Genomic DNA, 26895 nt, shown 5'->3' with positions numbered 1-26895 from the left:
CCGTAGCGGCACACCAGCTGCTTGGGTTTCATCAACTTGGTGTGGAGCTGTGACACCAATCGAGGAGTAGAGCTCCTGCTGTCTTGTGCTGCCTTTGTGAGTCCGCAAAAGGTCGAATTGAGGCGACTGGACTCTTCCTGTTGGTTGAAGATGCTTGTCTTAAAGATTAAGCCATGCAAGTCTAAGGACACGCCGACCTGTACAATACAAGAAGTGTCCAGTTGCCTCAATTCAACCTTTGGCGCATTAGCATGACCTGGATGACTGAGGATCTACACAGACACTTGTGACAGAGTTGTGTCTGCTCAAACTTGATATAATAATAATAATAATAATAACAATAATAGTAATGTCATTTGTATTTGTTCCCAGTCAATAATATTATCAGTGAACATGTTAAAGGCCCAATAGGTCTGTTGCTAGTGTCCATAACTGTTTACATTTGACCAACTACAGTTCCTCCTACATGTCACTAGCATAGCATTGGACATGCCCTCTTCATACAAATACTTTTTTTTTTCAACCCGTAAAAAAAAAGAAATTTCAGGAATGTTTTTTTGTGTGGGCAGGGCCTTAAAGGGTCCCTGACATGATTGATCAACTTTTCTTAAATATGTTACATATGTTTTGTAATTATGTTCTACATTGTTCACTGTTTGAAAGTTGACATTTATTGTTGATGGCGCCAGGCATGACGAGCGGGTGACACCTCTCAGCTAAAGCAGAGTAAACAAACGCTTCTCGAGGTACAGTAGATGGTCCACTTAGTTCAGTGTATTTTTCATCAAAATAGTAGTCGTGACAAAATCTTGTGTTGCTGCTGGATGTTCAGTGACACTGTAAGTTTTTCTTTTCCAAAAGAGGAAGCTTTAAGACAAAAATGGAGGAAGCAAGTGCAGAGAACGAGAGACAGATGGACGCTTACCTTGAGTTCTGTTCTTTGCAGTGGTCATTTGACTGATGACAGCTATGAAGCAACACCTTTATAAGAAGCATTTTGCTTGAATGTGCGGTATAAACGCATTTTAAAAAGGATGCTATTTCGCATTCACAGAAAAAAAAGACAAGAAAAACAACATTAAAGTTGCCACAGAACAGAGTAGCGACAAGGCTACAAAGCGTTATACATGTTATATAAACATCTTTTCACAGCCATATGTATGTTTACCATGGGGGGCGACGGTGCCAAAATCTAAAATAAATCAGACTATAAAGATCCCTTTACGCTCATTAAGAAGCTGATTTGAAAACAACATTTGAAAGACAAGCAACTCTGGAGTAATTTACACTTACCATTCTGTGTTTTGAAGGCAACCAATCTTCATCTGCATGTCTTAAGGCTTCAGTCCATGTTCTGCAACTTCTCTATTTCATCTCCAAGTGTTTCTCCCTCCTCGAAATCTATTGCCACATGGCTCAAACCTTGGCTATAATCACTGTAAACATCCTCCGTCTCGTACCCCGCTACGTTTGTGTGGCTGAGTGATGGCGTCACTTCCGTAAATAAGACTGTACAGCGAGAGCTAGCTTGTCATGGCTGGACGCCATCAACTACAAATGTCATTTTTGAGAATTTACAGTTCACCTGTAGAACATAATCACAAACAATATGTAACATATTCGGCAGCGGGGCAAGTGAATGAGTTAACAGAGACGAATACCCGCGGGTCCCGGTTCAGTAAAAAAACTTCTGAGTTTTGAACGAGTCGGTCAATACTCGACAGTCTCTAATTTCCTCACTTTATCGGTGTTTAAGAATTTGGGATGACCTTTAACTTAAATCATGAAGTAGACTAACAGCAGTGGAAAGATAGCGTCCTTGGCAGAGGCTATCAATGTGGCAATAAAATCTTATGATTCTTAACAATAAGCGGAGGAAAATGGAATGGATTCCTAACAAGTGAAAACCGGCGAGCCTCTCCTCTGTTCTGCAGCCAAGTTAAGATGAGTCATCGCAGCGCTTTGAGAGTCCTCATCATTTGTTCCTTTTGCTTGAACACCCTGCGTGAGGTGTGCATTTGATTGAATGAGACCTGGTGCTGAGAGGATTACTTATACTTAACCTAATTACTTTGTTCCCGCCCTCCCAGACCGGCTTTCACGCACATTGGTGATTATTTATGATTTGTAGATCATTGGTCATGTCCTTTTTAATCAATCACCTGGTCATTGATGTTACCTCTCCGATCCTTGTAGCAGGCAAATCAGGCTTGTCATGCTAGCACAGCTACCTTTGCACACTATGCCAGTTTTATCCAGATTTTCCTGTAGGAAAGAATGGCAGGTGAGTTGTTGTGTTCCAGAGTCCAACTGGCGACTGACAGTGGCATTGCTTTCAACTAGGGCTGTCAAAAATAGCGCGTTGACAGCGGTAACAAAGTTATTTAATTAACTACCTTAACATTTTTAGCAGGGATGTCCAGTAATATCGGCGGGCCCGTTTTTTTTCCTATAATGAAAGCCGATATAGCCCTTTAAGCGCCAAAGTCGCAAAGTATTGCTGAATTTGCTGCCTTGTGTAGTTAATACTTCACACCAGGAGAAGGAGTTCGGAGTTTATATACTTTGAGCCCCGTGTGCCGGTAGCTGCTGCTGCGGTGAGCCCGCTCGACATCAAGTCCACACACGGCACATATCTGTAGGTATGGAGGTTAGCGGAAATGTAAAAGAACTGCAGAAATAGCGGCAGGCAGACGTGGCAATCGCAAGTATTTCTCAGATGTTTGCTTACGGGAGTTGTACAATGTTGTTTACAGCCACGTCAAGAAGCTAACTGCTGATGCTGTATCCATTAGCTTCACAACAGATATACGTTAGATAGATAGAGGAGCGCTCGGAGCGGGTGCTTGAATACAGTGCACCTTGCTGGGCCACAGCAGGTGGCTCCCTCGCTCTATACTCTGGTTCTCCTGATAGTCGTGATGTGGTGGTAGTACTAATGTCGTTTGATTAGGACACATCAACAGGTACAGTTGGTCAAATCCTGATTTGTTCGAGTCCTTACGTCCAGGTGTGCGCAAATTAAAAAAAGTTCTCGGTTATCGGTACTATATCGGTCTTGAGAAGCAGTATCGGTTTGAAAAAAAAGATATTGTGCACCTCTACCATATGTGTATCGCCAACTCACAAACGTCTGTGGAAGCGACACTTCCTCACTGACAGTGAGGTGCGTTCACTGACACTCCGAAAATCGCCCGTCTTTATTATGCATGGTCTAAATAAACAGAAAGACAAAAGAAAACAGTGAGCGAATATTTTTATCACTCACTAACGTAACTCCTACTGCAGAAGTACAATTTGCTGCCTTTAAGTATGCTCGGAAGTCCCAGAGAACGCATCTACCTGTACACTCAAAACATGGGAATTCAACTTAAGTTACGTGGTGTCTTTGAACGCATCCCTTCATGGCTCATGCGACTGTTAGTGTGATTCAAATGTTGTGCTACTATTTAAAAAAAAATAGTGTGTGCTATCTTTTAGCTTGAGTTAGATTGGCAGTTCATTTGGAGCTGTTAACTCATACAAATACATATCATTGTGTCCGCTCATTTATCTTTCTCTTCATAAAATACAGCAAAAGTAGGCGTACTTCACACATCGTGGCAAATGGTGATTAATCCTGATTAATTCATTTGACAGCTGTGATTAAGGCGATGTAAATTTGTGGCTTCCAAAATTCCCTCCCACCCGAAAAGGTAGAAAAGCACTGTTTTTTCTGCAGGCAGTGTGAAAGAGGTTACTTTCACTTTGCAGACGTGCATGCTCAAATGTTCCCATGGTGCATTTCCTTCCCGGTGCGTGATGGAAATTTACAGTTGTGGGATTTTTTTTTTTTCATCTGTTAGTCCAAAGTATTTGAAGGCATCATTATGATTTTTTTTAACACCCCTGCGACACAAAGTGGTTAATTACACAAATAACAGTGTGTACCAGCCCTGTAATGAGTTTATAGCTTTTATTGCGAGCCAAGAATGTGCAGGGCTGTTTGTCAAGGTTGCATCCAGCAGAAAGTTCACACTCACAGCGGACTCGAATGCTTTGCGATGGCTTAGTTTTGACAAGCGACGCAGCCAGCTAGAGCACTGGGTTTTGCCTTTTTGACTTTTGTCCAATTTTTGGTCACTCTTGGTGATGATCAGAGAGTACAGTGGCACCTCGGTGAACGTCCGCCCCGGTTAGCAAGCGTGTTTTTCGGTTAACGTCAAAAATGGTTTGCGTGCATTCTTTGGTTAGCGTACAATATGGCGTGAGTCTTGTCATGTTGTTAATACACTGCATGAGTCCAACATCATCCTCAATCCTTATGAGACGTCTTTCTCTTTTCTGTGCGTTCTGAAAATATCTAAAAATAAAAAGAGGCATCTAATAAATGCGCGTAATGGGACACACCTACTCCGCCTAGAAAGGCCGCTATTAAAACACCTCCAACAAGGCTTTATGGTTTTCTATCCATGCTGTGAGCATGTAGTAACAGGTACATTCATGATAACATGTCATACTTCCAGTATTTTGGGAACTTCCTTCCTGGGTGCATAGATTTCACATAGCAACATACTGGAGAAAGGAACGCAACAATTCTATCTGTCTTAAAGGCTGGACAAGACAGGGTTAGGAAAAAAAAAGAAAGGAACGCTACACCTAGAATCAAAAACAAAAATATGTAGCGTTACCTTCCGCTAGTGGCCTGAGGCATTGTGAGCGAGTGTGTAGTGACGCTAGTTGTTAGCCGGCTAGTAGCTTGCTGGTGTGGGTGTGGCGAGGTGTCACTACGTCAGTGTCGTAGTTCTTGGGCATAACAATGTTAATAACAATAATAATGAGAATGTTGCTGTAGCTTGGTTCATATGCAAATCGCATTATGTAAATGGAACGGTATTGGCACTTTTTGGAGGTTTTTTCAGAAAGCTTTGTAGGAGGAATAGGTGCATCCCATTACGTGCATTCTTAGCTTCCTCTTTTTAGCTGTTTTTATGTTTTCAGAAGGCACAGAAAAAAGAGACGTGTGTTCATGTCTCACATAAGGATTCCAAAAAAGTGCACTTTTCCTTTTAAGAACTACGTTTTATTTATTATTTATTTACAAATAATCCAGTTATTTTTTCTTATTTTAAATACATATGTTCCACTTCCATCATGTTCTATTATATCGCTTAAAATTCACTCTTTTTTTCCCCTCTTCTTTTCAGTAAAGAAAAAAAACACATTTTAGAGCTGTAATTTTGAAACCGTGATATTTTTGCCCAAGGTTATCATACTGCCAGAATCTCATACGGCGCGTGCCTAGCATAGAGTATACTTAGTTTGCTATTAGCTTTACTAGCTTAGCAGTGGGCTTTAATTCCCCACAGGGCGTGTCACATTGAAGCCACGGTCTGCAGTGGCATCACTTAACGTGGCACCACAGCGCTGGAAGGTTCGGGTTTCGCAGCATGCAGAAGGTCATTTGCGAGAGTGCAGCATAAGGTCATTTTGCCTGCGACGTTGTTGTCCAAGAAGCGTCGACTGTGCAGTTTGGCGACTTCCACAGCAGCGGGTGTGGTGATGGTGTCATGTGAGCCTAATATGACCCTGGAGGGTCTGTTTGGCGGGGCTTTGCTACTTTGTGCTAGTTGTTTTTGAGGTTTTGTTCTTGTGTTTAGAGGCTGGATGTTCAAATTCAATTTCCTCCCCCCTCCTTCTCCGCCTCCACTGCAGTGTTCTCCTTCTGGGTTGTCTTATCTGCATGCTCTCTCTCTTGCACACACACACACACACACACACACACACACACACACACACACACACACACACATTGCCTCACACTCTTCCCCCCTGCAGCTTCCTCGTCTGTGTCTGCCACCATCAGACACAGCGACTGATGATATCTCTACCCCTCCTGTCTCTACTCTCCTATTGTTTATACACACGCTGTCCACCATGACTTCCTACTATTTCAAGTGGGACTTAAATTTCAACATTTTTAGACACTTGAATGATGTCAACTGTCACGTTCTCCTCCTCACCTGCCTTCTGGAGTCCTTGTGTACAGTTTGAAAAGCAGCATGTGCCTCGGCCATGACTGTGCTTTGCCAGTGGGGGGAGAAAAAAAAACCTGGCAAGGACATGCTCTGCGGAGGGAGGAGCTGCTGTGGGAAACCGCCGCATCCATTGGCCGTCCGCTCGCTGCTTCCGGCCCTGCGCAAGCGCGCCCGATTGGCTGCAGCCTCACATCAGAGGAGGCTGCAGCAGCTTCTTCTCTTTTCCGCCCTATTCCGTCCTCTCCCACTTTTAGTTGAGTGTCTGCCCGCCTGCCTGCCTGCCTGCGTGGTAGTTGTTAATCATCCCTGTGGCCGTTTCAAGGACGCCGCCTCTTGCAGTGTGATTCATGTCAAGTTAGTCTGCTCCAGGAAGTTGACGTGACGTCTCTGTCCATCCTCCCTCCTTCCCTCCCTCTCTCTCTGCTGTATCACTTAATCAAGACATATCTCCCCCTTTCCATGCTCCACTCCCCTCCGTATTTGTTTGTCGCTTGTTTCTCCTTCCTGCCTCGTGGTCCTCATCACCACCACCCTCCTCCCTCCTCCTGCCTGCAGCCTCACCACACAAGGTCCTGGCTTGGGATTACCGCCGCATTTCTCATCAACAGGCTGCAAAATGTCTCAAGGATTGTGTGTTTTTGTGCTTTTTCCAGCAGGCACCAGGCACAGCGCCACAAGGGCACCCAGAGGAGAGGTCGGGAGAATGATGAGGGGGGAGTAAACAGCAGCAAAGGAGGAAGTGGAACTCCAAAGTGCCTACTGTGAGGAGTCATCTGCCACTTTATTTTTTTTTTGCTGCTGGAGGAGGACGACAGCGGAGCCTGCTAGCACTGAATGGAGGCTACATTTTAAGAAGATAAGTCCTCTAACTTATCATTTCAAGGACACCAACCTGCTAAATCATCTTGATATTCAGAAATCGTTTGTTTCCAGGCAGACTGCCTTAGCAGCCTTGACCATGTTGACGTGAATGTAAGAGCGGCGCAGGGTCGCAAGGCCTGGCTCCCTTAGCAACATATCCACCATGCCACATTGAGTTGGCTTGCTCTCTTTGCTTTTTTCTTTTTGTGGCTTTTTTTACATGGATCGAGCTGGCCTCCTGCATTGAACCTTGCTATCTCAGCACAGTAGAACTTCAGCTGCCACTTTTCCCAGGAAGAGCCAACAAGCTACACCAACCAAAAAGGACGGCCTCTGCGTGCTGAGGAGACGTGGAAACTCTTTTTCCCCCTGGACATTTTTAATCCGTGTATCACCATTAGTCAGCCCCGACTAGAGTTTTCCGTCCACTCCTTTCGCTGCTGCTGCTCTCGTGTTCCTCTGTGATGGCTGTCAGCATGAGCATGGGGCGGGACACCAAATGGTTGACCCTGGAGGTATGTCGTGAGTTCCAAAGAGGCACCTGCTCGCGGTCGGACGCTGACTGCAAGTTTGCCCACCCCTCCCGCAGCTGCCATGTGGATAATGGCAGAGTCATCGCCTGCTTCGACTCCCTCAAGGTAGCGGCGCCGCTTATCCTCTCTGTCCACATCTCTTGTTTATTTGAACACATCGGGTTCCTTGGCTCATGGGCCCGCAAAATATTTGTTAAGTTAAGTTAAGTTAAGTTAAGTTAAGATGGTGCCAGCTTTTAGGCACAAACGTTGCCAGTTGCGGCATCGTGTCGACTTAGCTTTAGCAGGGTTCTGCTCATTTCCTATCCAATGTAATCCAATACCGCTTTCAGGGCATCCTACTATGGTGGTTCCTCTGCATTTGAGTCCAAATGAGCAGAAACCAACTAAAGGTAAGGTAAGTCATCTCCTATGTCCCTGCATTCACCCTGTGGCCTGCGTATTAGTGTTGTAAATAATGAATAACAGGCATGTAAAAGTGACTATAGGGGTGTTATGTCATGTTTACAGGGCTCTAATAATGTGAAAAAACATATTTAGAAAGTCATACAGGTTTTCTATGTTCTAACTATGAAAATATTCCATTTATTAAGCTTATTATTATTAAGCTATCTATGTCTTGTCTTTTGGGTGCATTTCAAGGGTCAATCACTTACACAGTCTTCCCTCGTTTATCGCGGTTAATTGCTTCCAGACCCGACCTACGATAAGTGAATTTCCTTGAAGTAGGACTCAATATTAATAAATTGAATATTTTTGTAGTTAGAGCATAGAAAACCTGACTTTCTAAATATGGTGTTAACATCATTAGAGCCCTCTAGACATATCATAACAACTTTACACTCCTATTTTGCTTGGTTTACGCCACATTGCGCAACACTAATACGCAGGCTATGGGATCAATGCATGGACATATGACGTGGCCGCGGCATCGTGCCGACTTACCTTTAGCAGGGCTCTGCTCATTTTTGCTCAAATGCTGAAAAACCACTGTAGCAGAATCTCCAGAATACTGGCTTGCCTAATAATTGTGCACACAGTGTAGTCCTAAGTGCAAAATAAAGGGGCTGGAGGTGACACACGCACGGGTGCCGCAATTTTGGGGAAATTTGTTGGCCGTGGCCAGCAGGTAGAGAAAGTTGGGTATCAGAGGGGTTGCAAGTGTGTCGTACTTACGCCGCAAGTAATTCGTGACACCCACGTGCTTCCCGCTCGCCCTCTGTCGGTATTTTTTAGATCTGTCGTACGTTTCACTCACCGGGGAGGTACCGTGTGTGGGCATCGTATGAGGCTCGTGAAGCCCACTCGCTTCGATTGCAAGATAGGCGTACTGGCTTCCTACGGCACCTACGGCTACGCCCGCCGTGGCTTGGTAAGGCGCATTAATGTTGGATACTCTATGTGAGCCGCCGCCGTGTGTCCACGAAGGTCGGGAGAACCAAAGTGTACAGCGGGATGAGCCGCTCCCGTGGCCGGGCACTTTTAAACTTGCGACACACGCACTCCTCGTGATTGGCTCCTGTCAAAGAAAGAGCTACCGTTTACTCACTGACTTATACGCTGGAAATGACGGCCCTCATCGGCACGCAAAATTGCGTACCACTGCGGGGACAAAGCGCGTGCAAGTGTAAACGAGGAAAAGGTGGACCCACTTCCTGTATGTGGAATGGTCAGGTTGTCGCAGTACTTTTGTCCATAGAGCGTTTGCACAATTCACTTATGTAGTATCGTGGCAAAGGCTTTCCCATTCGACCGCGTGTAGACAGTTTTCCTTTTCCAGCACTCATGCTGGTTGGTAATGCTTCCCCGACAACACTGCAGCGATCGCACACGCTTTCTACTCAACCCCAACCCAAACACTGGGAAAGCGGTGCTTTACTGCCATCAGGAAGAGTTTAGACTTTCAATGAAGCATTGTGCTAAAAATGACAGTAGACTATTGTCGCCATGACCGCATGTTGCTTTGCGAGATGTTTCTCTCGAGCGACCCTCCTGCTGTAAAAAAAAAAGTGGGAGCCAGACAAGTGGCTTTGTGTACAAGCGTAGCCTGTGGCCGCTCTCTCCTTGTTTATTGAATTTATTATTCGGCCATTTTTCTGTGTTATGTCGTCCAGAGCAGCAGGGAGATGGAGAGGGAGAGTAGAGGGGGGCCTAGCAACAGCGCAGGAGCGCGTACCCATTGGATAGTTTGATCTTCCTGAGTGTCATGGCTGTTTTTAGCACAGTGCAACAGTCTGCCTCGGTATCGGTCACACTGGTGGCAGGAAGAGGCCTGCTGCTTTGTACAAAGGCCAGGATGATGCATTTAAGGCCACTTGTAACTGTTTGAAGCGACTGACAGTTGAAGGTCAGCAGTATAAAACTATACGACCAAATAGGAGAGCCTTGCAGTGAAGCATCACCAGAACCACCACCCTCCTCTTCCCAGCCCCTCCCTTCTTTGTTAATTTTATGGCTTTATCTCCTAATGGCCACCCTTCTCGCTGCCCAGTCTGAGCCAACTGCTGTCATGCCGTGCTCCTTCTCTATCAAGCTCTGTCTGGTCGCTCTGAAGCGACTGCACGGTTCTTGCCAAGTTTTTACCTTATTAGGTTGAGTGCTGCTGTCGTCTCACACGACAAGTGTGACATCTCTCTAACATGGAATAGGACCCTGAACCCAACGGTGGTACACGCCTGATCACAATGTTAACTCATTGAAAAATTGCAAGAATTGACCTTTTACCTGTTGGATCTGCCGGACATTCTCAGTAGAGTTTCAAAATGGGAGTGAGACAAAAAATGTTTTGAGTCAACAATTTATTGCAAACAAGCATTAAAGTGAAATGTCTGGAACTGATGTCCATTTTTGTAAATCCGTCCCCAAATGTTCTCCATTGGACTTAGATGAGCGAACACGCAGGATGGTCCAAAAGAGTGATCTTATTCCTCTGGAAGAAGTCCTTTGTGAGGTGCAGCGTTGTCCTGTTGAAAAAGCCAGTCATGACCACACAGACGAGGGCCTTCAGTCATGAGGGATGCCCCCTGCAACATCTCCACATAGCCGGCTGCCGTTTGACGCCCCTGCACAACCCGAAACTCCATTGTTCCTTTGAAGGATCATGATGGCGCCCCCTCCACGGTGTCGTGTGGAAAACATCTCAGGTGGGATCTCCTTGTCATGCCAGTAACGTTGGAAGCCATCAGGACCGTCAAGGGAGAATAAAACTTCCTTCCACCTTTCAATGTCCCGTGTTTGGTGCTCTCTTGCAAATTCCAAACGCCCAATTTTGTGGCCTTGAAGAAGAGCTTCATTCTTCTTAAAAGCCTTCTCTGGCAGATGGTGTCTGGTGGTTATTGGACTGCACTCGGCACCAGTAACAACCTTCATTTGGGCCGAGGATGGCCTTGACGGACAGCCAACGGGATTGTCCGGCTCACTTTTTTGGGGGGATTACCACTTGACTTTTTTGTTCCACAAGACTCAGGATGTTTGAAGAAGTTTGAAATGACTATCCTACGGCATCCAGCCTCAGCAGCAATGGCGCGCTGTGAGAGGCTTTGCTTATGCAGCTCAACAATCCCACTGCCTTCAAAGAGAGAAAGCCTTTGCCATCAAGAGATGATGACAGTGTGAACACCTGACACTACATCACATTCAATCCACATTTTTGCCAACATTTTGCCTTTTAAGGGCCGTGCTCTTCAACTTTTGATGAACAGCCTATTTCACTTTAATTCTTCTTAGCAATAAATTGCTGACTGTAAACAGTTTTTGTCTCACTGCCATTTCTTTTTTTTGCATTTTGAAGCTCTACTTAGAACTTCCAACAGTGCAAAATGTACATTCTTGCCATTTTTCAACAGGTCTTAACATTTTGATCAGGAGTGCATAAAAATAGTTTTTCCAATGAGAAGTAATTCATTCCAGGGTCAAACCGTCACCATTTTTAACTGTGCAGGCAATGTTTGGAGCAACATTTTAGCCTTCCTAGCAGTCATTCAAGCTGAAAAAAGAAGTTAACTGCTGTACAATGCCAGCAGCAACAAAACACACCATTTTAACCGTGCACAGTGACGTAATCACACACAATATGGGCCAACTAAAATAGGTCGTTAAACTATTTGGTAAGGGAGACTGCAGTTCCTCCCCTGCTGACCTGCAGTGCTCCTGCACCAACATCTTCACTCTTCCTCCATGCACACACTCAGACTAGGAGCCAGGAAGCTCCCTGCACGTATTGACCAAGTTGAGAATGAAAATGAATGATCTGAATCCCTGGATTCACTTCAGAATGTACACCATCATCTTTGTTCATGATAGGTGACAAAGTGAGTCACTGTGATGATCGGATAAACTTGTTTCAAGTAGGCTCTGCTGAATGATAGTGAATTATTGTCGGGTTCATGATTCATTGTGCTTAGTGGGTCACGTCACTCCAGCAGAATTCTATTGCACTCTTATGTGTGCTTTGTTTATACGCACACACACACAAACACACAAACAAGTTGCATGAGGTTAAGATAAACATCAGGGATCAATACTGTTTTTGTGGAAAGCCAAAAGAAAATAAGTGAGACTGTCAGGTAAAGATTAAGATTCATTGGCAGTGCGTGACGGCCTGTTTCCTTTCTCCAGCTTGATCTCGTCCCAGTAGTGTTTATTCAACTTACATGCCGCTGTGGAAAATTCCAAAACTGGGGAAAAATATATAGCATGTATTCAAAATATTTGGTAACATACATTTTTAATCATGTTTAATAATAATTGTATTTTTTTATTATTATACATTATGAATTTATTATTATATTTATTATGATATTATTGTATGACTATAATGTTTTAGTTAGTTTATTATTATTATTCAGTATTTTATTATTTTTTGTATTTATGTATATATATTTAGTATATATTAGTATTTATGTGTGTATATATATATATATATATATATATATATATATATATATATATATATATATATATATATATATATATATATTATACAGAAATTTATACATTCTTAAATAATTGTAAACTAGGTCTTTATTTTTAAATTTTCAAAGTCTAATAGAATTTACAAACATCATTTTATTGTATTGTCACTGCCTATTCTCAAACAGACATCCGTTCTGGTCCAGACACTGCTGATAACGTGAAGCAATGGAGTTGCACACATCACAAAAAATTTCCTTGGTATTTGCGTGCATTCACGTTCAGTGGCTGCTCTCAATTCAGCGACTGTTGCAGCTCTCATAGCGTAGACGTTGTCTTTTAGGTATCCCCATAAAAAGTCTAGTGGTGTGAGATCTGGTGAACGCGGAGGGTATTCAACGAAAACTCCTCCTTCCTATCCACCTGTTTGGCGAGATCTCATCAAGGAAGGATTTAACGTCTCGATAGTGTGGGCGTGCCCCATCTTGCTGAAAATAAAAGTCCTCATCTTCAAAGTCTTCTCTAATACTTGGCATGACAGACTGTTGCATCAGGTGTATACATTTTTTTTGGGACACCCTGTATATATACAGTGTATGTATATATATACTGTGTATATATATATATATATATAGTTATTATGTTATTATTTTCTTTCTTTATTTAGTTATTTAATTTATTTGTTATTTTAGTTGTTATTTATTTATTTATTTATTTTTGTGTTTTATATATTATTTTATTTATTATTTTATTATTTTGTAATTATTATTTTTTATTATTTTATTTGTAATCATTATATGCTAACAAATAATTAAAATTATATTCTAATTTACATCAGTTTAAAAGCAAATTTTGTATAATAATAAGTTTATTGCAGTTGCATGTACAGCAGAACTTCGGGTTTTGTTATTGATCGCTCCAAAGTGTCCGTATAAAACCGAATTGTACGAGCACGTGAAACAATGTTTCCCAAAGGAAACATTCATAATTGGAATATTTTTGTAGTTAGAGCATAAAAAACCTGTTGACAACCTTCTAAATGCACTTTAACATTATTAGAGCCCTCTAGACATGAACTAACACCCCTATAGTCACCTAACACTCCTATTACCCAATATAGTAGAGATTAGATAAGATTAGATAAGACTCGTGCTTATGTGTGTCGTTATAATTATGTTCCCTAGGGGAGCTGAGTCACGGGCGGACAGGAAGTGATGTCGGGGGTTCAGAATTGAGTTGTAGCTTGGCGTGGGTTACTGCAACAACAGAAGCCCTTGTTTTTATTAGGGATTATTGTTCCTGTTGCGAGATCTGGCCCCAACAGTAAGCCGTGTTATTATTATTATTATTAGGGGTGCACGATAATTATCAAACCGATATGAGGGAATTATGATGTCATACCTATAAATTTGCTAACATTAAAAATAGTTCAGATAATTAAACAAAAACGCTCCAATGAGGTGAGATTACCTTCACTGTGCGGTTGAGCAAATCAAGTGCTCCTTTTTTCTCCTGCCTGTGACGTTAACGGCCTGTCGTAACTCCCCCTGAGCTCACTTGTGAACAAACATACAGTCAAACCTGTCTTAGCGGCCAGCTATATAGAACGGCCACCTGCCTATAGCGGCCACTGAAAAATCCCCCGCAGCAAATTTACATGTTATAGACCCTGTGTATAGCAGTCACCTGTCCAACTGAAAACATGACATGGAATGCAGGAAGTGAACAACATGTACTGTACAAGATGTAGATTGGAAGGGGGGTAGGATTAAATAAGCTTTGCTTCTTCCTACTCCTTTTGGACATGTAGAACTGTGAAAAAAAAATGACTCATGAGATGTATTCCATTGTAACCTTCATGTTCAAATAAACTAAACCAAACCAAACCAAACCAAACCAACGCGGCCAGCGGCCACCCATTTTGTCTCCCTTGGTCAATATCTGACTGCATATAGCGGCCAAATTACCAACTCAAGTAGAAGCTTCATGCACGAAAAAGTTTAGTTTTTCAATCAATGAAGCCGTCGTGTGTAGACTTTAATTACTGAGTCCTAGCTCAGTCACAATCATTCACAAGATCCACACAAACTGTCAGTTGTTCCACATAAAAAAGCCGTCTTCTTTTGAGCTTACTACTTCCTGGTCAAACATGTAACTTTAAGAGCATTTGCACCAAAACATTACCGCAAAGTATGCTGGGAACAGGACGTGCTCCCAGCGACGCTACAATACAATACAATACTGCCTGCACGCTAAAACCATGCTAGCATATGTTTTTAAAAAGCAGCGGGAGCAAAACTGAGTTGGGTTGTACTTAATTGAAGTATTTTAGAATGTACTCACGTTATTTTTGATCAATCCTCATCCACAAATCCATCAAAGTCCTCATCTTCTGTATTCGACACAAACAAAGCCGTCTTCTTTTCCGTTCGCTACTAGTCTGTTAACATGTCAGTGTTATTCAGCTCCGAAGCAAAGAAGGAAACTTCTCCTGTTGCTTCTGCCAACTTTATTTATTGAACGCGGCCACCAGACAGCAGCTCAGAACACACACACATCTCTCAGCATCGTCTCTCCTTCCTGCTTGCCCACAAGGCAAAGGTTAAACAAGCCCCACTACATAGCTGTCCAGGCAATGCCTGTAAGAAATGACACCGTTTATTTCCTGGTGTGCACTGGTCAATACTGTAATGCCGCTCGTTGTGGGGAAGGAGAGACTCACGTCGCCGATGCACTTTAATGGCTTTATTAACAGCGGAGAACACTGCAGGACTTTACATCCACGCCAACATAAACACACTTCCCAACTCTCTCCAAACTCACAGCTAGCACTGAGCCTAGCTCTCCTGCTCGGGACGCCCACCGGCACTTCCCGTCACTTCCTGATGAACTAAAGCTGTAATTCAAGATTCAAGAGATTCAAGAGAGTTTTATTGTCATGTGCATGGTAAAACAGCAGTTATACTATGCAATGAAAATCTTATTCTGTTCTTTCTCCCAAGAAAAGAAAGAAAACACAAGAAAGAATAAGAATAAGAACATAAGAAACATAAACATATATACCAATAAATTAAGCAACAACAAAAAGAAGAGACATTAATACAAATAAATATACAAATAAATAAGTAAATAAATAAAAAAAATAAATAAAGTGCTATGAGTGTGTGTTGCGTGCGGCGTGTCTGAGTGCTTCATTGAGAAGCCTGATGGCCTTTGGGTAAAAGCTGTTTGCCAGCCTTTGTGGTCCTGGACTTCAAACTCCTGTAGCGTCTGCCTGACGGTAGGAGTGTGAATAATGAGTGTTGTGGATGTGTGCTGTCCTTGATGAGGTTGTGTGTTCTGCGTAGGACTCTAGTTTTATAAATGTCTTGCAGTGAGGGGAGGGCTGCCCCAACAATGTTCTGTGAGGTCTTGATCACCCGCTGGAGTGCCTTCCTATCACGTGTTGTACAGTTACCGTACCAAACAGTGATGGAGGCGGTAAGGACACTTTCCATAGTGCATCTGTAGAAGCAACTCAGGATTGTGGTGGACATGCCAAATTTCCTCAGTCTTCTCAGGAAGTACAGTCTCCTTTGGGACTTCTTCAGAATTTGTTGGGTGTTGTGAGACCAGGTGAGGTCCTCGCTGATGTGTGTGCCAAGGAACTTGAAGGTTTTCACCCTCTCCACCTCAGTCTCATCAATAAACAGGGGTCTATGCGGCTCCTTTTCCCTTGTTCTTGGGTCGATGATCATCTCTTTAGTCTTATCTGTATTGAGAAGGAGATTGTTATCACGACACCAAGCTATGAGGTCCGCCACCTCTCTTCTGTATGATGTTTCAACACCACCAGTGATCAGTCCGATGACTGTAGTGTCATCCGCAAATTTAATGATGCTGGTGTTGTTCTGGGAGGCCACGCAATCGTAGGTGAAGAGCGTGTAGAGGAGTGGACTCAGCACACACCCCTGTGGGGTCCCAGTGCTCACAATTCTTGAGCTGGATGTGCGATTGTGGACTCTGACTGACTGGGGCCTGCCTGTGAGAAAGTTAAACACCCAGTTACAGAGGGAGGGTGACAGGCCAAGTGTGAGGAGCTTATTTGTGAGTTTGTGGGGGCTGACTATTAAAAGCAGAGCTATAGTCTATAAATAGCATTCTGACATATGTGTCCTGGCCCTGTAGGTGAGAAAGGGCTGTGTGGATGGCAGTGTTGACTGCATCATCCGTGGACCGGTTGTGGCTATATGCAAACTGTAGAGGGTCCACAGTTGCCGGGATGCTCTTTTTGATGTGGGTCATGACTATCCTTTCAAAGCACTTCATTACAATAGAAGTGAGTGCTATAGGGCGATAGCTCTTAATGACACTCTGCCGTATAAAAGGTGAAATATTAAAAACAAGCGTAAGACATTACTAGCACAGCTTTGTTCTGTGGGTCGTGGATAATAACAAGCCTAGTAGTGCTGTACAACTTTTCTCCGCAGTCCCACAGTGCCCTCTACTGGTCAACATAAAAAATCCCCCCCCCCCTTTTTTTTCCTTTTTTTTCCTCTAGTGGTCAACAATCAAACTGGACGCCTCCCTGTCTATAGAGGCCACCTGTATATAGCAACCACTTTTGCAGTCTCTCTCTAGTGACCGCTATAGACAAGTTTGACTGTATTTACTTTACATGTGCTAGTTGTACCAAATGCTCCGCGATAAGGGGAAAAAAACCCACTGAGCACACAAAAAACTTTATCAGCCACCTGAAAAGGTTAAAGGTTTGCCAGAGACCTTTGTGGCGTCACACCGGAGCGTGTCCCCGAATACAGTTCGCCTTGCTGGGCCACACCGCTTGATACTCTGGTTCTCCTGATCGTAGTGATGTGGTAGTGCTAATATCATGATATTTGATGAGGATTATCGGTTATCGGAATCATATCTGTCTTGAGAAAAGTATCAGTATCGGTATCCCTAATATTTAACTAACAAATTGAGGCGTTTAGCAACGATAGTGTTGATTCTTTGGTCCTTCTATCCAAAGTCACGACCTGTTCTCTTCTGTTCTTCAGGGCCGCTGCACACGAGAGAACTGCAAATACCTGCACCCGCCTCCACACCTAAAAACCCAGCTGGAGATTAACGGCAGGAATAACCTGATCCAGCAGAAGGCGGCGGCAGCCATGTTGGCTCAACAGATGCAGTTCATGCTGCCCGGAGCACAGCTGCAGCCCATTGTGAGTAGCCAATTTTAAAAAAGCACGCATTCAGCACCATGAAGTGATGCTCATCATGTCCACATGAATTACCTCTGTGGTCATTCCACCTAATGACACGTGGCTCAAAAAACATGGCATTTATTAAACGGCAGTAGCTGCATTAGAAGTATCATGGGGGGTCGGCATCCGGCAGCTTTATTTACCTCTGCATGTGCTTGAAAATGTTTTTTTTGCTACTCAGCTGTTGGTGGGAAACCCATGCATGTTCCACCTTCCATACTGTTGTTCACACTGAACCCATCAGTGGTATTAATATGGCTGAGCAGTTTGCGCCTTACTGCTATTACAACATTGGTTCTGTTGCTGCTGTGGTGTTATCACGCGGTCGTAGAGAGAGACACATTTAATTGTCCTCGTTGTCATGCCTAAAATTAATATCAAAGTAGAAAAATGAAGTTGTTGGATATAATATACGTTTCAAATTTAGGAAATAATAACCTCTCTCCCGGCCGGGAGGCCATTTGTGGATTGCGGCTGTTTTTCTTTTTTTTTGTTGGGCCACGGCGCATTCTAAAAATGTACTTTAACGAAAAGACTTAAAGAAACATCAACAACAGCAAAAAATGGAAAAAAATCTGGAGGAATTTTGCAAGAGTAAAGTCAAAATATTAACAGAAAAACATAATGTCACAAAAAAGTTGAAATTTACGAGAATGACGTTAAAATTACGTTAAAAATAACATTTTAGTCATTTTAGTAGCATAAAGTTGAAATATTAAAGAAAAAATATGCTGTTGTTTTTAATTGTAAAATAAACAAACAAAACAAAATAAAGTTGTTATTTTTGGAGAATTACGTAAAAAAAAATTATAACATCATGGGAATAAAGTCAATATGGGAATAAAATCAGAATTACGAGAAGAAAATTTACAAGAAGAAATAGTTGGAAAATTTAAAAAACAACAACAGCAGAAATGGGAAAAAACCCAGCTGTAATTTAATAAAGTGAAAATATTAAGAGAAAATTGTCGTATTGAAAAAAAGGTCTACATTTTATGAGGATTTAGTCACAATATTAAGAGGAAAAATAATGTAATTATATTAGTTTAAATATTAAAGAAAAAATACGATATTTTTGTAAAACAATATTACAAGAAACAAACAACGCCAAATATAGTTGTCAGTTTTGGAAAATTAAGTTGGGGGGAAAAATGATAATATTATGGGAATAAAGTCATAATTATGAGAGGAATATTTGCAAGAATAAAGTTGAAATAGTTGGAAAATAAAAAAAACAGCAACAGCACAAGTGGAGAAAAAAAAAACGCTGCAATTTTACTAGAATAAACTCAAAATATTGAGGAAAAAAAGCATATTTTAGATTTTTTTGCAATTTTATGAGAATGAAATGGAAATATTATGGAAACAATTTTTCTTATATTTTTGTAGTTGAAATATTAAAGAAAAAATAGTTTTTTTTAAAGCTGTAATATAATGAGAAACAAGCTCAACAAAATAAAATGGTAATTTTTGGAAAATTAGGTTGGGGAAAAAGTTATAATATTTTGGGAATAAAATCGTAATATTATGAAAAGAAAGTTTCAGAAGATTATTTAAGAAGGAAGTTGAAATTTTAGGAAACATAAAAAAACAAAGCAAAAATGAATACATTTTTTCACATATATCACAAAGCTGAGATGCATTTTTTTACAAAATATCAAAGTGGAAAATTTGCATACTTTTCATAATGTGGCTCCCGCCGGAAAAAGTTTAGACACCCCGGAATGAATGCTATTTAGGTACATAAACCCCCCAGCTATAATTAGAACATTTGCCGTACTCTACACCACATAATATAATCAGGAGTAACAACACCCACATTGTAATTTCTGCTTTTTAAATGCATATTGGACATCAGGTTATCTGATCAGCAGATTATCTGATGGTCGCCTTTTTTTGAAACCCTCAGACATCGTTCCCATTGACACCCACCCTGGCAACGAGTCCCAGTATGGCATTCAGTCCGTACCTAAGCCACATGGGCCCAGGCATGGGCTTGATGCCGGAGCTGCTGCCCACTACTCCCCTGCTGGTCCCTGGAAGTCCCACTGGCCTTGCCTCCGTGGGCAACGGCACCGCCACACAGAAACACGGGCGCACAGACAAGCTGGAGGTATGCGAGAGGGTTTGTTTGCGTTTTTTTCTCTCTTTTTTTTCCTTCTCCTGTGCGGTGAAAGGTAAACGCTGATCACCGCTCCCACTGGCTTGCCAGGTTTGTCGAGAATTCCAGCGTGGGAACTGCACGAGGGGAGAGAGCGACTGTCGGTACGCTCATCCCCTGGAGGCTGGCATGGTGGACTGCAACGAGAACTCGGTCATTGTTTGCATGGATTACATCAAGGGCCGCTGCAGCAGAGATAAGTGCAAGTACTTCCACCCTCCCACTCACCTGCAGGCCAGGATCAAGGCTGGGCAGCACCAAGCTGGACAAAACACAGCAACTGCAGCCTTGGTACGTGCAATGTAACACAACAGCCATCATCATCCAGAGAAACAAGCACCCTTTGTGTGATTTTTAGCATTTTTCTGTATGTTGAAAGTTTGTTATGACATAATATGTGGAGTTTTATCTATAGGTGATCTAGACACTCTAGGTGATCAGAGGAAAAATGTGTCCATCATGAATAGGTTGACATACAGCTTGGGCACATAACTTTCCATACGTAAGAAAAATAATCATTCATGTTGGACAAGCATTTTTTATTGATATAACGTGCTCTATATGATTATCATTGCCTGGAAAACACATATTCATGTTTTCCGCTGTTGATGAACTTGCGTTAGCACATGCTTGTAGCGCCGTTGGTGATACGTTCCTTGAGATGATTTGTGTCGTATCTTCACCTGGTACACCATGGCCTTTAGGTGCCCCCAACGATAGAGATCAAACATCAAACGCATCTTCTAGGGTATCGGAAACAAAAAAATATATACTTTATACTGTATATTGGCAAATGGAAGCTTATTGCGCACCCTGTATAAAAAATAGATACAAAAACACACCAATAATCCCACCAGACATTTTTCATTTGACCTCTGGGCTGCTGACGTCACATGAACTCATCTTGCACGCTGCAGTGTCCTCTTGTGGCGATACACAGAAACAGCTACGGTTTTGTCAACAAAACTGGTCTGAAGAGTAACAACACACTATGCACTCCTGATGAAAATGTTGAAAAATGGCAAGAATGTACATTTTACACTGTTGTTTCTTAAGGAGCTTCTAAGTAGAGCTTCAAAATGCAAAAAGAAGAAATGGAAGAAACATATGAACGTGAGCATGAATGGTTGTTTGTCTATATGTGCCCTGCAATTGGCTGGCGACCAGTCCCGGGTGTTCCCCGCCTCTCGCCCGAAGTCAGCTGGGATAGGCTCCAGCATGCCCCCGTGACCCCAATTGGAATAGGCGGCATAGAAAATGGATGGATGGATGGATGGATGGATGGAAGGATGGATGGATGGATGGATGGATGGATGGATGGATGGATGGGAGTGAGACAAAATGTAAGCATTAAAGTGAAATATGCTGTTCATTAAAAGTTGAAGAGCACAGCCTTTAAAAGGCAAAATGTTGGCAAAATGTGGATTGAATGTGATGTAGTGTCAGGTGTTCACACTGTCATCATCTCTTGATGGCAAAGGCAAAGCAGCTTTCTCTCTTTGAAGGCGGTGGGATTGTTGAGCTGCATAAGCAAAACCTCTTACAGCACGACACTGCTGCTGAGGTTGGACGCAGGAAGACAGTCATTTCAAACTTCTTCAAACATCCTGAGGCTCATGGAACAAAAAAGTCAAGTGGTAAGCTCCCCAAAAATGAGCTGGAGTATCCCATTGGCTGTCCGTCAAGATGCAAGACCATCCTCGGCCCAAATGAAGGTTGTTACTGGTGCCCAGTGCAGTCCAATAACCATCAGACGGCATCTGCCAGAGAAGGCTTTTAAGAAGAAAAAAGCATGTTTGGAATTTACAGGAGAGCAACAAACATGGGACATTTAAATGTGGAACAAAGTTTTATTCTCCGTTGACGGTCCTGATGGCTTCCAACATTACTGAGATGTTTCCCACATGGCACAGTGGAGGGGGCGCCATCACGATCCTTCAGTGGAACAACAGAGCTTCAGGTTGTGCAGGGGCGTCAAATGGCATCCGGCTATATGGCAATGTTTCAGGGGGCATCCCTCATGATTGAAGGCCCTCGTCTGTGTGGTAATGACTGGCTTGTTCAACAGGACAATGCTGCACCTCACAAAGGACTTCTTCCAGAGGAATAAGCTCACTCTTTTGGACCATCCTGCGTGTTCCCCTCATCTAAATCCAACATTTGGGGATGGTTTTACAAAAATGGACATCAGTTCCAGACAGTGGATGCCCTCCGTGAAGCCATCTTCACTACCTAGAACATTCCCACTCCTGGAAACACCGGCATCAAGCATGCCCAAACCCATTTTTCACCTCATTAATAAGTTGAAGTTTGTTTATTGGTAGGGAGTACTTTTCAATCAAAACATGATTACCAATATGTTTTATGCTGAGAACCCTCATGTTTTATATCAGCATGCGGTCAAGTGAAGTTTTCTGGTTAACAGTGCCAACATCTCTCCATCCATGTGGTCAGGGTCTGCCACCAGGAGGCGTGCAGTCGCTACCAAAGAGGCCCATGATGGAGAAGAGCAACGGTGCCGCCTCCACCGCCACTGTCTTCAACCCCAACATGTTTCACTACCAGCAGGCCCTAGCTAGCATGCAGCTCCAGCAGCCGACCTTCATCCCCACTGGTGAGTGTCTGCAGTAACACGCTGCTGTCCATCTTCTACTGTGGAACATCTACGTGTCTACGACGGGACACTGGTAGACCTACGATTTGTTTGTTTTTTGCAACAATCCCAGAGGAAATAATAGAAGGACCATATCTACCTTTATTTAGCTGTCATGCAAGGGTAATAAGAAGCTAACCACTGTCAAATATAAAGACAATATGTCCACTCTGCAAGTCAGTATCAACACCCTTTTCACGTTCTTCTTCTCTTAACGGCCCCTTGTGGAAGTCCATCTATGTTTTTGGAATAAGTTCAGCAAAAAAAAACAAAAGAATAAGCAAAGCACACCCCCAAGAATTAGTCCTTTGATGCTCATCATTTCTCTCGTACCTTTTTTCGCACATTTTGAGTTTATTCCAAATTGCGCGACCTCGGCAGCACTCGACCGCATGAATGATTGTCCAAGATCAATCGTGTGAGAGCAGAAACGACACACGCAAACGGGAAACTACCAGGATGTCATTAAAGGGTACGTGCGAGGAGGATGCAAGAGTTTTCTGTCGTACAGTCGTCCCTCGTTTTCGTGGTTAACTGGCTCCAGACTCGACCGCGATAAGTGAATTTCAGTGAAGTAGGATTCAATATTGATAAATAGCATATTTTCATACAGTAGGTATGGCGTAGAACTGTTTACGTTCTTCTAAATATGCTTTTGAACATTATTAGAGCCCTCTAGACATGAAACAACACCCCTATAGTCACCTTTACTCTTCTATTAGCCAATATAGAAGATACAGTCAGAGAAAATAGGACATATTAGGCATAAATAAGATAACATAGACTTACATATTAGCTGTTCCTTTCTTTCTGGACAGAGGTGGCTATTGACTCATCAGTGTATTGTTATGGCGGCTTTAAATGGCTTTACACTCGTATTAGCCAATATAGTAGACACAATAAGACTAAATAAGCCATTTAAGACGTAAATGAAACTCCTGCTCATGTGTGTCACAGTAAATGTGTTCTGTAGCGGACCGTAATGGCGGGCGGACAGATGTGTAGAAGACAGGAAGTGATGTCGAGTTTTATCTTGTTGTGGGTTATGGCCCCAACAGTAGCCGGTGGTATTATTATTATTATTATTAGGGGTACACGATAACTATTGGACCGATAATGATATGAGGGAATTTTGACGTCATACCGATGACAAATTCGATAACGTTAAAACCGGCAATTTAAAAAAATGCTCCAACGAGGCAAGATTACCTGTACTGTGTGGGTGAGCAAATCAGGTGCTCCTTTTTCACCCTGCCTGTGATGTAACTTCCCCTGAGCTCACTTGTAAACAAATATTCACTGTCCGAGGAAGACATTTGGCATGCTAGTTGTACCAAATGCTCCATGATGAGGGAGCATTTGGTCCAGCGCCGTAGAGTTTGAAAAGCACAAAAGGTTTGTCAGAGACCTTTGTGGCGTCATACCGGCTGCTCGGAGCGTGTGCCTGAATGCAGCACACCCAGCACAAATCAACAGGTACACTTGGTCAAATCCTAATTTGTTCCGGTCCTTCTTACTTCCAGATGTGCACAAGTTACTGTTAAATCTAAATAAAAAAAGAAGGTATAAACAAGTTATCGGCAGCATACCAGTCTTGAGAAGCAGAAAGTTATCGGTATCGGTTTGAAAAAGAAGGTGTCTTGCATCTGAAATTGTTCTGAGTATTGTGGTATTATTATTGTGCCTGTTGTGATCACGTGTGGCCCTTGTCTCACCAAACACTGACACCTAGCGGCCGATGTAGAATACTACATTCACAATTACAATTCTTCTTCTGCCTTGCATTTGGATTTTAGCTCATTTAGCCATTTGTATGCTTGAAAATGCTTAATTTAGGCCGAGAATAATCTAATAATAGGCTGCTACTTTGTGATAAAGCAATGGAACCGCTATGTAGCGAAAGACGACTGTACTACCAAAGTCTGAAACAGTAATTACCGACTTAGACACTATGTTGTTAGTTTGCGTGCAGGTTTGTGTTATTTATTACACAACGATACGAGTAATAACACGGGGCATTCAATTGAAAAACATGCTGTGTGAGTTGTTTAGCCTAAGTGATTGTTTATTTAACGTGCAATGTTTGTTGATTGATCATTCGCTTTCCCCATGCTCATGTCCATTTTTGAATACAATTGTCAGATATTGCAGTCTGAGCACATTGTATGTGTGACGTGTTTGGTTGTTTGTGGCGACACATACGTATGTGGTGTTACTTCCACCTTCAGTGTTCATTGAAAAGTGCCTTTCTTTGTCTTTGACTTGTATTTGCATGTGCCGTGGTACTCGTACAATCCCATCCTGCCGATATCACTTGACCTGTGCCGTTGCCATGGTAACCATATCATTCCTGTCCCCCTCCCTATCCCCCTCCCCGCATCCTCGTCCTCTTGTCTTTTGTCTGACCCGCCTGAATAAAAGTCCCCATGATGCACGGTGCCGCCACCTCCACCGTTCCGTCGGCCTCGACCGCAGTCACCAATGTTCCTTTTGCCGAATCCGCCGCCTCCGACCAGGTTTGCACTTTTCAATTGAGCTCTGTAGACTTCTTCCATTGTCATGTAGCGTGTGTGTGGTCACGTTTCATCTTTCTGCACTTGTCGGCCCATTGCACATGTCAGCAAATGAGCAGGATATCTCCATAGACTTTCAATCTTTGTGTCATTTTGAGCCCACATCGCCGACTCCTTCACTCTCTCTCCTTGTAGTGGGTGTGTATGCAATAGGGGTGTCCACATTTTTCCACCGAGGGCCGCGTACAGACAAACTGGATGCGGGGCCACTTTGATGCATGTTGCGCATTAAAGATGCTAAATGGTGTGCAATCAGCGTCTCTGCTGGCCTAAACACTGTCACAAACACTGCACTACATTTATAACTTAAATCATGGGTGTCCGAATTTCTCAGCGAGGGTCGCATACATTAAAATCAATGGATACAGGAACCACTTTGAAATTTTACATTTTGTAACCCAACCCATGTAGATATGCTAACAAGTTACTTAAACTTGAAGGAAAACTGCACTTTTTTTGCTCATCAACCACTTATGTCTTTCTCTTTTCTGTGTGCTCTAAACATATAAAAACAGATAAAAAGAGGGGGCCAAGAATGTTCCCATTCCATAATGGGCCCCGCATATTAACCAAGCAACAGCGACATTGTTATTAACATTGTTACGCCCAAGAATTACGTTACTGGCGTAGTGACACCTCACCACCCCACGCCGGCTAGCAACTAGCTACTAGCGCAGGGGTCACCAACGTGGTGCCCGAGGGCACCAGGTAGCCCCCACGACCACATGAGGTGCTCGCAAGCCTGCTTTTCATTCAAGTTTTCAGTTAATAATGTGAGAACACTAGAAAGAAATGCATTCTGAAACATAAAATGTGAGTTGTGGATACCAGCATTTTGTGAATGTTTTGGTAAAACAAGCATATTTGATCTGTTTGGGTTTAAATAAGGTATGAAAATCATTTCTACAAAAATGAGTAATCTCGTGGCCATTTTCTTTTTCTAAAAGTAGCTCTCGCAAGAGAAAACGTTAGTGACCCCTGCACTAGCGAAAGGTAACGCCACATATTGGAGCTGCCGCCACTGCCACTGCCGCTGTGTCTTTGTTTTTGTCGCTAGATGTAGCGTTCCTTTCTATGTTGCTATGTGAAATCAATTCACCCAGGAAGGAAGTTCCCAAAATACTGGAAGTATTACACGTTATCATGAATGCACCTGTTACTACATGCTCAGAGCGTGGATAGAAAACCAGAAAACCTTGTTTTAAACCTCTTTTTTATCTGTTTTTATATCTTTAGAAGGCACAGACAATAGAAACACGTGTGTTCATGTCTCACGTAAGGATTGTGAATGATGGGCAAAACTCCAAAAAACATGCACTTTTTCTCTAAAGGCTGTGTGTAATAGGCAGACTATTACGTTTTCTCAATGACCTTTTCTCTATTTCAACTCTCTTCTTTTTTTGTAAAACTGTGACTTTATTCCTGTAGTATCACAACTTTTTGCCAACATTTTCCCAAAAATGTATTTATTTTTTCCTCACGGTATTACAGCGTTATGCTCGTACATTTTTTTGCCATAATGTTACAATTTTCTTACATCAATATTAGGACGTTATTCCAATATTTCTAATTTAATCTCGTAAAATTACTGCTCTTTTTCTATTTTTCTTGTTTGTTTTGGTTTTCGTTGAATTTTTTTTGTTTTCTTTCCATTTCTAATGTTGTTTGTCTTTTTAAAATTTTCCAACAATTTCAGCTTCCTTTGTGTGAAATTTTCTTCTGGTAATTATGACTTTATTCATAAAATATTTTGACTTTATTCTAATAACATTTGAACATTTTCCGCAACCTAATTTTCAAAAAATGACAACCGTATTTGTAGTTTGAAAATGAAAATGACATATTTTTCCGCAAAATATTACGATGTTATTCTCGTAAAATTATGACTTTTTCTTATGTTACAACTTGCTTCTTTATTCTTGTAAAATTACTGCTTATTT

At 42.3% G+C, this 26895-nt stretch overlaps 1 protein-coding gene across 6 annotated transcripts in view; it reads left to right on the top strand.

Annotated features, from left to right (window-relative positions):
* The window catches only part of mbnl3 (muscleblind-like splicing regulator 3), a 39958-nt gene that overhangs the window by 3152 nt on the left and 9911 nt on the right, over window positions 1–26895 (top strand). For 2 of the 6 annotated variants that reach the window (XM_054791710.1, XM_054791705.1), the window contains exons 2-6: window positions 6671–7516; window positions 17362–17526; window positions 19478–19681; window positions 19781–20020; window positions 22184–22343. In XM_054791710.1, coding sequence (XP_054647685.1) covers window positions 7343–7516; window positions 17362–17526; window positions 19478–19681; window positions 19781–20020; window positions 22184–22343 — 943 coding nt within the window. In that variant the 5' untranslated portion in view covers window positions 6671–7342. Of the gene's footprint in view, window positions 1–2863; window positions 6587–6670; window positions 7517–17361; window positions 17527–19477; window positions 19682–19780; window positions 20021–22183; window positions 22344–24803; window positions 24899–26895 lie in introns of those variants that run through there. The other 4 variants (XM_054791711.1, XM_054791707.1, XM_054791706.1 and 1 more) reach the window with 4 other exon arrangements.

Source organism: Dunckerocampus dactyliophorus, chromosome 11, assembly GCF_027744805.1.
Source record: "Dunckerocampus dactyliophorus isolate RoL2022-P2 chromosome 11, RoL_Ddac_1.1, whole genome shotgun sequence".
Classification (NCBI taxonomy): domain Eukaryota; kingdom Metazoa; phylum Chordata; class Actinopteri; order Syngnathiformes; family Syngnathidae; genus Dunckerocampus; species Dunckerocampus dactyliophorus.
This window is presented reverse-complemented; position numbering and strand designations above follow the sequence as displayed.